We start from the raw sequence: 12842 nt of genomic DNA, 5'->3' as shown, positions 1-12842 counted from the left end.
AAGCATAACATCACCAACAGTATGCGGTATGTGACGCAAATTCAAATTGTAATGAAATATGCATAGTCACCAATTTGTTTTATTATTCATATTATTAGTAATATTATTCATATTATTAGTGTTATTCATGTTATTATTATTCATATTATTACTATTTAAATATATTGTACTAAGATAGAACAGGGAAGAGGAGACGGGAAAAGTAGGAGAGAATGCAATTTGTAAGGGCAGTGGGTTGGATTTAAACCTTTGCTGAATAGGGCTGGACTAACGCATTTGGGGCCCCAGGGAACCTAACCCCAGTTTTTTTGTTTTGTCATTACAGGCAGGAGACAGGTGGTTGAATGAAGTCTCAACCACTAAACATGCTGTGGAGTCTCTCTCTCTGCCCTTTAATGGGTGAGTTTCTAATGCATACGTATGCAGACTATCAGGAATCAAGGTAAGACCAAGTGCAGACTGTGTGAAGTAACATTGGATAATAGGAAAGAAGGGCGACACCTGGAGGGGGGTGGTGACAAGCACATGTGGAACAGATCAGGGCGTGACAGCAGACGTCTATGCCTCCTGTTGTTGTTGTTTTGTGTGTTGTTTTTTCACAACAACAGCAAACAGTGTTGCTTCCTTTTACTTCTTTATCACATTTCTCTACCTCCTACCTTCCATCACTACTTCTGCAGCAATAGTTGGTAATCATACCTCTGCTTCACTGTAGTGCCTCTACAACTACTCATACAGACAGGGCAAAATGAAGTACAGAATGGATAAACAAGGAAGATGATTTTAATGTATGCAAATTCTGATTTATTTACAGGAGTTGTGTTGCTAGCCCAGATGGTCAATGCTGCAACAGGTGAGACCACAGACATTTTGACTGTCATAATGTTTTATACAACATTACAATTTTAAATAAATATTCTAAATCCTAATAGATTGACTTATCTTTTTTATATTACTTTACAAATAGATTATTGGAAAATACAAAGTTGTCATATCTACAACTTGATCTTAACATGAGGAATTAATACACTGTAAGATCCCTGTTCCCAAGAACTCTAAGGCATCATGCCACAATGACTACCACCATATAGCACTCACATCAGTAATCATGAAGTGCTTTGAGAGGCTGGTTATGGCACACATCAACTCCATCATCCAGTTGCTGGGCAGGGGGTTGAATGACAGTCAAAGATAAAAGTAAAAAATAAACAAACAAATAATTCAAAAAGTTGAATACAATTAATTTACACTCAATCAAATCGAATCAAATCAAATCAAATGTATTTATATAGCCCTTCTTACATCAGCTGATATCTCAAAGTGCTGTACAGAAACCCAGCCTAAAACCCCAAACAGCAAGCAATGCAGGTGTAGAAACACGGTGGCTAGGAAAAACTCCCAAGAAAGGCCAAAACCTAGGAAGAAACCTAGAGAGGAACCAGGCTATGAGGGGTGGCCAGTCCTCTTCTGGCTGTGCCAGGTGGAGATTACAACAGAACATGGCCAAGATGTTCAAATGTTCATAGATGACCAGCAGGGTCAAATAATAATAATCACAGTGGATGTCGAGGGTGCAACAGGTCAGCACCGCAGGAGTAAATGTCAGTTGGCTTTTCATAGCCGATCATGAAGAGTATCTCTACCGCTCCTGCGGTCTCTAGAGAGTTGAAAACAGCAGGTCTGGGACAGGTAGCACATCCGGTGAACAGGTCAGGGTTCCATAGCCGCAGGCAGAACAGTTGAAACTGGAGCAGCAGCATGGCCAGGTGGAATGGGGACAGCAAGGAGTCATCATGCCAGGTAGTCCTGAGGCATGGTCCTAGGGCTCAGGTCCTCCGAGAGAGAGAAAGAAAGAGAGAAAGAGAGAATTAGAGAGAGCATACTTAAATTCACACAGGACACCGTATAAGACAGGAAAAATACTCCAGATATAACAGACTGACCCTAGCCCCCCGACACATAAACTACTGCAGCATAAATACTGGAGGCTGAGACAGGAGGGGTCAGGAGACACTGTGGCCCCATCCGATGATACCCCCGGACAGGGCCAACATTATTACATCCAATGCTTGTTTGCCTGAGGTTGATGCCACGCAAGCGCTTGTACCCGCTTACACATGCATACACACACACTCATTCAAACGCACACGTGCACACAAACGGACACATTCACACATGTAAATAGTACCACATATGCACACAAATGCATACAGTTGGCCTTGCTGTTTAGATTTTTTTGTCCTTGATGTCGTTGGTTTTTGCATTGTTATTTTCCTTTGTTTTTCTCCTTTTTCTCTTTTGTTATTTTTGTTGGTTGTTGGTGTGTTGGGCCGGTGGTGGTTTTAGTTGGGTTGGAGGAGGACGGTGGCTTGGGAGGGGGGGTTTAGGGGTGAGAGGTGGAAGGTGACTTTTTTGGGAGGGACTTGTGGGGGTTTCTTGGATGGTTGAGGGGCAGCTCTCAAGGGGAACTGATGGGGGATCTTGGATAGTTGGTCGCCTGGCGTTTGGGAGCTTGGGCCGGTGGCCTAGAGGTCGCTGGTTTGGTCCCCGATTCACCTGGGTGGGGCATCAGTCCTTGTGCCCTTGGGCAGGGTGCTTGACCCTGATTGCTCCTGTGGGTCACTCTGGATGGGAGTGTCTGCTATATGACTGAATGTAATGTAAATGTTGAGCTGCTTCACTGCAGGTAGATTGTATGTTTTAAAATACAATTAAAACATACACATTTAAAAAACTCCATCATCCCAGACACCCTAGAGCCACTCCAATTTGCATACCGCCCTAACAGATCCATAGACTACGCAATCTCAATTGCACTTTAAACGGCCCTCACCCAGGAATACTTACGTGAGAATGCTGTTCCTTGACTACCGCTCAGCGTTCAAGCTCGTCACCAATCTTAGGAACCTGGGACTGAACACCTCCCTCTGCAACTGGAACCTGGACTACCTGATAGGCCGACCCAACGTGGTGAGGGTAGGCAACAACACTTCCGCCACGCTGACCCTCAACACGGGGGCCCACAGGGGTGTGTGCTTAGTCCCCTCCTGTACTCCCTGTTCACCCATGACTACATGGCCACGCACGTCTCCAACACCATCATCACGTTTTCTGACAACACAACAGTGGTAGGCCTGATCATCGGCGATGATGAGACAGCCTATAGGGAGTGACCTGGCAGTGTTGTGCCACAACAACATCTCCCTCAATGTCGGTAAGACCAAGGAGCTGAACGTTGACTACAGAAAACGGGGGTGGGAGAGCACGCCCCATCCACATCGGCAGGTCGAGAGTTTAAAGTTCCTCTGTGCCCAAATCACTAAGGACTTAAAATGGTCCACACACAAGAGCACAGTCGTGAAGAAGGCGCAACAGCCCTCTTCCCCCTCAGAAGGTTGAAAATGTTTGGCAAGGGCCCTCAAATCCTGAAAAAGTTCTACAGCTGTACAATTTAGAGCGTCTTGACTGGATGCATCACTGCTTGGCATGGCAATAGCAACAACCTCGATTGCATGACGCTACAGAGGGTGGTGTGGAAAGCCCAGTACATGACCGGGGCCATGCTCAATGCCATCCAGAACCTCTAAATCAGGCGGTGTGAAAGGAAGGCCCAGACAATCATTAATTAAAGACTCCAGCCACCCAAGCCATAGACTGTTCTCTCTGCTTCCGCATGGCAAGCGATACCAGTGCATAAAGTCTGACACCAACAGGGTCTTGAACAGCTTCTATCCCCAAGCCATAAGACTGCTAAATAGCTAACTAAATAGCGAACAGAATGCCCACAGACTATCTGAGTTGACTTTTGTATGTCATTCTTATTTTTGCACTGTTTCTATCCACACTCACAGGGCCCTACACACTCACACACACTAATACTCCAACACACACACAAACACTCACTTCATAATTTGCTCTCACACACATAATATGCACATACATATATACTGACTCTACACACATGCACACCAACTCACATACAGTACATTCATCATATACGCTGCTGGTACTCTGTTTATCATATATCCTGATGCCCAGTTACCTTACCTCTATACATATCTATCGATCTAGTAATTCATTGTAAAAATGGTACTGGAACTGACTGACCCTTTATATAGTATGATGAATTACTTTCTCCTTTTCCTCTTATTTCTTATTTTTATTTCTTGTGTGTTTTTGTTCTAACTTATGATATTTTTAATATTACATTACTGCATTGTTGGGTTTAGAGCTTGTAAGAAAGACATTTCAACGTGAAACTTCATTGGCAATAATTTGTCATTTCTGTATTAAAACAGTATTCTCTCTGTCCCTGTAGTAAATGTAGCGTTGAAAGGAGTGGCCACCCAGTCATCACTGCATGGGGATGGCCAGGCTAACAATGCCATTGATGGGAACAGAGAATCAGACTATTTCAAAGTACACTGCACCCACACTGAACAGGAGACCAACCCCTGGTGGAGAGTGGACCTGCTGGATGTGTACAGAGTGACAGCTGTCACCATCACCAACAGAGGAGACTGCTGTTCTGAGAGGCTTGATGGTGCTGAGATCCGCATCGGTAACTCACTGGACGAAAACGGCATCAACAACCCCAGGTGATACATAGACATCTGTAGATTTTTATGTCCTGTCTTGAAGGTGTTTGGATACGTTGGTCCTCATCCATACTTCTGTTGCTATTCTGTGGCTATATATTTAACAAACTGGTGGTTTTCTGCACGGTGATGTATATTCTAAAGCATTCTCTCTCTCTCTCTCTCTCTCTCTCTCTCTCTCTCTCTCTCTCTCTCTCTCTCTCTCTCCCTCTTCCCCCCTTTTAGATGTGTTGTCATCCCCAACATCCCAGCAGGTGAGACCTACACCTTCCAGTGTAATGAGATGGAGGGTCGCTATGTTGTTGTGGTCATCCCTGGACAGAACAAAGTTCTCACTCTGTGTGAGTTGGAAGTATATGGCACTCCTGCAGGTAATCATCTGTAACTGTCATCACTGTTCACATTCATCATCAAGTAACATTTACATTACTTTTATTGCACACCTGAAGTAAAATCCCATCACAGAAGCTTAGGAGAATCAAAAGCTGACATTGTAAATCTTTGACAAAAGTCCAACATATATTTTTTCGGGGGGGAGGGAGATTTGGTAGGTGTATTAATCAAATAAATATACAAGGTAAATATTATTGTATGTAGGTTTGAGAATTTTAAATTTATATGTGAAGTTAATGTCCACAAATAATAACTGAACTCTTGGACTTCTGTTTCAGACTCACCCACCACCACCACAAATTCTACCACTACTCCAACACCTACTACTGCAACACTCAATAATCCAACACCCATTACTCCAACACCCACTGCTCCAACCTTAATATCGACAGCTCAACCAACAACAACCCAGCCTCCCACCATTACTTTTCTCCCCTCTTCCCCAACATCCCCCTCCTCCTCTCAATCTCCCACCTCCACCAGTGCTTCTACCCTTCTCCCCTCCACTTCCACTCCACCTCCTCCTTCCACCAGTGTCACCTTCTTGAGGAGGAAGGTGATGGTGGTGAGGGAGAAGCTGTGCTGGTCCGATGCTCTGTTCTACTGCAGAGACCACTACTGGGACCTGGTCAGTGTTCGCAACGAGACAGAGCAGAGGGAGCTGGAGAAACTGGTGAATGACAGTAACCTCATCACCCCCCTCACCTCCCATCTGTGGCTGAGCCTGCGCAGGTACACTACCTAATGGTTTTAACAGTCAAATATTAATTTTATAGCAGCCATCCAATGTCCTGTACCAACAGTTGCTGAATATATTTTCATCTTCAGTTTGCTCCACTGTTCATGCAGCTTGATTTTAAAGTGAGGCAGCTTTTCTCTGCCTGCAGGTACATCCTGGGAGACACATGGTACTGGATGACCGGAGACCATATGAACTACACCCACTGGGTGAACGGCGTCCCACCTAGGAAGGACATCTCCAACCCCTGTGGAGCGTTGACCAACGGGGCCAACGAAGGGAACTTCCTCTGGGTGGAGCGGCTCTGTGATGACCATTACAACTTCCTCTGCTACTCAGGTACCTGCTTTTCTCATGATACAGTGCATTCGGAAAGTATTCAGACCCCTTCACTTTTTCGACATTTTTTTTATGTTACAGCCTTATTCTAAAGGGTTTCCTCATCAATCTACACACAATAAATGATAAAGCGAAAAAAACAGAAATTTAAATAAGTATTCAGAACCTTTGCTATGAGACTCGAAATTGAGCTCAGGTGCATCCGGTTTCCATTGATCATCCTTGAAATGTTTCTACAACTTGATTGGAGTCCACCTGTGGTAAATTCAATTTACTGGACATGATTTGGAAAGGCACACACCTGTCTATATAAGGTCCCACAGAGCTAAAACCAAGCCATGAGGTTGAAGGAATTGTTTGTAGAGCTCCGAGACAGAATTTTTTTGAGGCACAGATGCCAAAAAATGTCTGCGGCAATGAAGGTACCCAAGAATACAGGGGCCTCCATCATTCTTAAATGGAAGATGCTTGGAACCACCAAGACTCTTCCTACAGCTGGCCAAACTGAGCAATCGGGGGAGAAGGGCCTTGGTCAGGGAGGTGACCAGGGAGGTGACCAAGAACCCGATGGTCACTCTGACAGAGCTCCATAGTTCCTCTGTGGAGATGGGAAAACCTTCCAGAAGGACAACCATCTCTGCAGCACTCCACCAATATTGCCTTAATGGTAGAGTGGTCAGACGGAAGCCACTTCTCAGACCAAGAAAAACAAGATTCTCTGGTCTGATGAAACCAAGATTGAACTATTTGGCCTGATAGCCTAGTGTCACGCTCGTCACCTGGCCAATACCATCCCTAAGGTGAAGCATGGTGGTGGCAACATCATGCTGTGTGTCACGGCCAATGCTGGAAGAAGACCAAGGTGCAGCGTGGTGAGCGTACATTACTTTTTATGTTGGAATGACGGCAACAAAAACAATAAGCAATACAAAACGACCGTGAAGCTTAAGGGCTATAGTGCCACAAACAAAGACAACTACCCACAACGAAAGGAGGGAAAAAGGGCTACCTAAGTATGGTTCCCAATCAGAGACAACGATAGACAGCTGTCCCTGATTGAGAACCATACCTAGCCAAAACAAAGAAATACAAAAACATAGTAAATAGAACATAGAATGCCCACCCAAATCACACCCTGACCAAACCAAAATAGAGTCATAAAAAGCTCTCTAAGGTCAGGGCGTGACACTGTGAGGATGTTTTTCAGCGGCAGGGACTGGGAGGCTAAACAGAAAAGTACAGAGAGATCATTTACATTACATTTACATTTACATTTTAGAGAGATCCTTGATGATATCCTGCTCCAGAACACTCAGGACCTCAGGCTGAAGCGAAGGTTCACCTTCCAACAGGACAACAACACTAAGCACACAGCCAAGACAACGTAGGGGTGGCTTGGCCCACAAGCCTCATAAGACTCGTCTGAAGGTCCACCAGTACCAGTTGAAAAAATGCATGGAAGTATATATGGAGTCTGTTTAGTGACAAAAATAAAGGGTAAAAGAATAACAAATGTTTCCTGATCTTTCTTACATCTCTCATATATAGGACAGTGTCACGCCCTGAACATAGAGAGCCCTCTGGGTTCTCTATGGTGTTTTAGGTCAGGTCGTGACTAGGGGGTGTTCTAGTCTTTAATTTCTATGTTGGTGTGAGTATGGTTCCCAATTGGAGGCAGCTGATGATCGTTGCCTCTAATTGGGGATCATACTTAGTGTGTTCCTTTTCCCACCTGCGTTGTGGGATATTGTTTCGTTGAGTGCCTATGTGCGTTACGTACTGCACGTTCGTTCATTTATTTGTTGTTTGAAGTTTCACCTTAATAAATATGTGGAACTCTACGCACGCTGCGCCTTGGTCCGCTCATTTCTACAATGAACGTGACAGACAGTGTCACGCCCTGACCTTAGAGAGACGTTTTATTTCTCTATTTGGTTAGGTCAGGATGTGATTTGGGGTGGGCATTCTATGTTGTCTATTTCTTTGTTTTGGCCGAGTATGGTTCCCAATCAGAGGCAGCTGTCTATCATTGTCTCTGATTGGGAATCATACTTAGGCAGCCCTTTTTCCCACTTTCTGTTGTGGGATCTTGTTTTTGTTAGTTGCTGGTTTAGCACTACATTACTTTACGTGTCGTTTATCTTTCTTGTTTTTTTGGTGTTCGTTTAATAAATTCAAAATGTAAGCCTACCACGCTGCACCTTGGTCTCATTCCGACGACAGACGTAACAGACAGACACTTCAAAACAAACTTCCAATTGATTTTTTTGCGTGGGGTTCTCTGTTTGTACATGTAGTGAATCTGTTATTCAATCTGTTTGTATGGGCTAATACAACTTTTCATCAAATATTTTTTTTATCCTGCAAGGGGTCTTCAAATTCAAAATCAAATAGAAAAATAATCCTTGGTATGACCTTGCTAAAAATTACCCCCGCTGGTGATTAGGCAGGGTTTACACTCTTATTGGTTAGAGACCATGTTGACTGTCTCTTGTCTCTCTGTCCTCAGGTCCTGAAGCAGGAGTCAACAGAGTGTATTTCTACAGCAGCAGACGGCCATAGTGAGGCGCTGTGGAGCTCCAGAGGCTGATGTCCAATCCCCTTGATATTTTCCTGTTGTAAAATTAATATATATATTCAGCTTTATTAAAGATACTTAGAGGTTGTCTGGCCAGGTAACTTTTACCGAGAGTAGCTGGTAGGAGAGAGTATTTGATGGCTCTTAACAATGTGACCATACAGGATTTGGATTCTGCCATTCACTGATTCTGTTGGAGGCTCTAGAACTTTCTAATAGTATTTTCCGGTTGTAAAATTATCACATTTAGTTTAACATTTTATAACATTGTGTGTGATTTAATAATAATGTTATAGATTATGAGAGTATTGTTACTTTATACAATCACGATGCTGTCAAAGTGTGTTTTTAAAGAGTCGCTTGAACGCCCCGCACGTCACACGTGACGTCATTTTGAATATTGAATAGCTCCCTGTGTGTTTATGCTAGCGACTTACCCACAGATCAATCCCCTCTTTAACGCCGACATAAAGCTTGCACCTATTCCATAACATTGGGCCTTTGAAAGCAGTGTTTTTCTACACAAGACAGGATCCGGACAAGAAAGTCAGCACAAAATGGTATTTAAAACCCAAACCGTTTGAGCTAGCAACTCATACGACTGCATCATCAAAAGAGAAGACTCTCACGACATCCACAGTTTTTACGGCAGTCGTTGGAAACTTTCTGACGCCCACGTCGTAATTTCGAAGATGTCTTCACACAAAAATGTTTGAGCCACAAACTAATAAGTCATCAACATCGACAGGTAAGACTTATTTAGCACTCACTTGTCACAAGGTTTAAAAGAAAATATTGAAATGCCTTTTTCGTTTTTTCATCCATTTGACCTTGTTTTCTAAATCTGTATTAGTCTCATATTCACATCCTTACGTAACACTTTTGATGTTTATTTTTGATCTTTGAAATTCAATGATGATAGTAAATGATGTTGATGTTGTTCTTTCTACCACCAGTAGAGGTGACGTGGACCAGGTCTGTAATGCAGTTTGATTAGGTTTAATTGTTTAATTGACCATTGTTTTACTGTTGTATTGATTATTTATGTATCAATCATGGAAAATGCAGATGTGGCCAGAAAAATATATGTCTGCAGGTGTAACTACAGACCCTAGTTCGATTCCAGGCTGTATCACAACCAGCCGTGATTGGGAGTCCCATAGGGCGGCACACAATTGGCCCAGCGTTGTCCGGGTTAGGGTTTGGCCGGTGTAGGCTGTCATTTTAAATAAGAATTTGTTCTTAACTGACTTGCCTAGTTAAATAAAGGTTAAATAAATACATATTATAACTGTTTCTGTATGACTGTTCAATATTTTCAATTAAAACACATGGGGTATTTATTAAGTTTAAAACTACTTTATTATGTTGGTTAGCAGACATTTATAGACTAAGTTTATATTGTATAAGAGAGAATACAGTAGATGGCACACGTCAAACGTGTGATTTATGAGCCTATTTTTATGGTCCGGTGTGTATGCCTATATGGACATCCTGCAGGACATCCTGTCAGGAAGTTCTCACGCTCTCTAGGGAATGCCCATATATGTACATCCTGTCAGGAAGTTCTGACGCTTTAGAGTGAGTGTTTATTTAACCAGATAGTGCATCTGTTCCTTTGAAGCTGTCATGATGATTGATGTGTAGGGACCTCGTTGAACTGGGGGATGTGTTTGAACATTTCAAAGAGTTTCAGAGTTATCACAAAGGGGTATAGCTTGTTCACGGGCTACGAGTCCCGTTGGGAAGGTGCCCCTGACTCCTCAGGAAGAATATTTCATAGGGTGAAAATACAAAGAAAGAATGGACTTCCTTGTGGATGCGTGGAGTTATATATTAGCAACGAGAAAATCCGCAATGAAAACAACAGTGAAGGTGGCCTGACTGGGGATTTTAGGTTGCGTATGCTTATTCCTTTTAAAAGTTGGGATATAATGGAATTGAAAATGTTAGAGTTAGTGGATGCTCTTTTTGTACAGAGCCAACAATGGCAGAGTATTGTTCAACTAAGGAAGTGCATGATATATACGAATCCTAAGGATTATGATTCAAAGGAAACCCAAGAAGGTTCATCCTCAGAAGGGTCAGCCCCTGAAAACTAAGTACGCGGCTGCTACGTTAACCATGCCCCGATACCAAAGGACTGGTTCAACAATAAAAGTGGTGACCATGAAGCCTCTAATTTCAGCATATACCATGGATATTCATATACCATATCAGGACTCCGATACGTCATGGGTACCAGACCCTAAGGACTCTATGCCTCACAGCCCTGCATTCTACTCCCCCCAGGCAAGACCCCCGACACCCCATACGTGTACACCACCTGAGGATGTGTTTGATGGGGTGGTCAGTACTATATTTGTGGACACCATCAAGGCCTCTGTAGCCACACTTTTAGACGTGGTGATTGGAGAGTACATAAGAGAAAAATGCCACGGTTGTGTGATCAATCACCCCAGCCAACGACGACATCCGTGTTTATGTGACCCACCCCGATACTACTTCTTCAACCATTTTGAGAAGCTGGTGAAAAGACTGTGGTCCAGCCGCTTTATACCATCGATGGTCAGAGACCTGGAGTCTATGGGTCTTGTGCCGTCTATTCCCAGAGTTTACGGTGTAACCGAGGCTTTCCTACATGAACTGAAGGAGGTGATCTACATCCACGAGAAACTCAAAGAAATCCGGCACATACTGGTGGACGACAACAAATACAAGGAAGCTTTGGTGGCTGATGTGGTGACTTTCTGGCTCAATAAACCCCAAGAGAACGTGTAACAATATATATTTTGTATTTAGATATAAAGCAATGGGTAACTATATGCATACGATGTTAGAGAGAATAAATACATTTTTTATTGTGAGAGAACTTACAAATGTTATGCAGCAAATTATTGGAAATAAAGTGAACAATGTATCGTTCTACACAACCCACAATACATGGGCTAATGTAGAGCGTGTGCTAAAAATGGAGGAAATCATGTAAGACATACGGGGGAGACTCTACAATGGACACAACTGGTATCCCGTCTTGTGGATGATTCTGAAGAACTAGAAACATCCTTGTCTAAGATTTGAGTTTATTTGTTTGAAACACCGTTTAATTGTAACAGGTATCATATTTGTTGTTTATATACTTATATAACAGATGTATGTGTTTTAAAAATTCAGCGTTACAAGCCTGTAAATATAAACCAAGTATACAAGGTGTTGCATGCATGGGTCAGTGGGAAAACGGGTACTAATATCCTGCTACATATGCTGACGTGTCTGTATACGTAATACTTAATGTTTGCAAAAATAAAAATGCAAAAATGAAAATGAAATGTTCTCGTTATTTGAAAGGGGCTCATTAATGTTATTGTACATCAGACAGGCAAGAAGGATTGCGGAGCAGATGTTGAAAAACATTTATTATACCCCCTCTAACCCAGGGTCTTATGGGGGTTAGGAGCGGCTACAGAGAGATATAGCCAAAGAAACAGGTAGCAGGTTAGGCGCTGCTCAAGTGAATGAATGGCTAGCGGAGCAGGATGCTTACACTCTGCATAAACCTGTTTTTCCTACTCATCAAATCAAATGTATTTATATAGCCCTTCTTACATCAGCTGATATCTCAAAGTGCTGTACAGAAACCCAGCCTAAAACCCCAAACAGCAAGCAATGCAGGTGTAGAAGCACGGTGGCTAGGAAAAACTCCCTAGAAAGGCCAAAACCTAGGAAGAAACCTAGAGAGGAACCAGGCTATGAGGGGTGGCCAGTCCTCTTCTGGCTGTGCCGGGTGGAGATTATAACAGAACATGGCCAAGATGTTCAAATGTTCATAAATGTTCACAAATAGTAATCAGGAGTAAATGTCAGTTGGCTTTTCATAGCCGATCATTAAGAGTATCTCTACCGCTCCTGCGGTCTCTAGAGAGTTGAAAACAGCAGGTCTGGGACAGGTAGCACGTCCGGTGGACAGGTCAGGGTTCCATAGCCACAGGCAGAACAGTTGAAACTGGAACAGCAGCAAGGCCAGGTGGACTGGGGACAGCAAGGAGTCATCATGCCCGGTAGTCCTGACGCATGGTCCTAGGGCTCAGGTCCTCCGAGAGAGAGAAAGAAAGAGAGAAGGAGAGAATTAGAGAGAGCATACTTAAATTCACACAGGACACCGGATAAGACAGGAGAAGTACTCCAGATATAACCA

The 12842-nt window shown here is 43.2% G+C and overlaps 1 protein-coding gene across 2 annotated transcripts; it reads left to right on the top strand.

The window, feature by feature from the left end:
* The first annotated feature begins 380 nt into the window (after positions 1-380).
* On the top strand, positions 381-11971 carry LOC139561188 (uncharacterized). Of its 2 annotated transcripts, none has more exons than XM_071378134.1 (7): positions 381-399; positions 815-853; positions 4319-4598; positions 4824-4969; positions 5270-5723; positions 5879-6069; positions 8579-11971. In XM_071378134.1, the coding sequence occupies exons 1-7, from the start codon at positions 396-398 to the stop codon at positions 8629-8631; spliced, it is 1167 nt and encodes a 388-aa protein (XP_071234235.1). In that variant the 5' UTR covers positions 381-395; the 3' UTR covers positions 8632-11971. The 2 variants fall into 2 exon arrangements, with proteins under 2 accessions (XP_071234235.1, XP_071234236.1); XM_071378135.1 differs by lacking the exon at positions 8579-11971 and adding an exon at positions 7349-7413.
* The last annotated feature ends 871 nt before the right edge of the window (positions 11972-12842 follow it).

The sequence above is a fragment of the Salvelinus alpinus genome, chromosome 31, assembly GCF_045679555.1.
Source record: "Salvelinus alpinus chromosome 31, SLU_Salpinus.1, whole genome shotgun sequence".
NCBI lineage: Eukaryota > Metazoa > Chordata > Actinopteri > Salmoniformes > Salmonidae > Salvelinus > Salvelinus alpinus.
The sequence above is the reverse complement of the archived record's forward strand: the minus strand, read 5'-3'. Positions and strand labels throughout refer to the sequence as shown.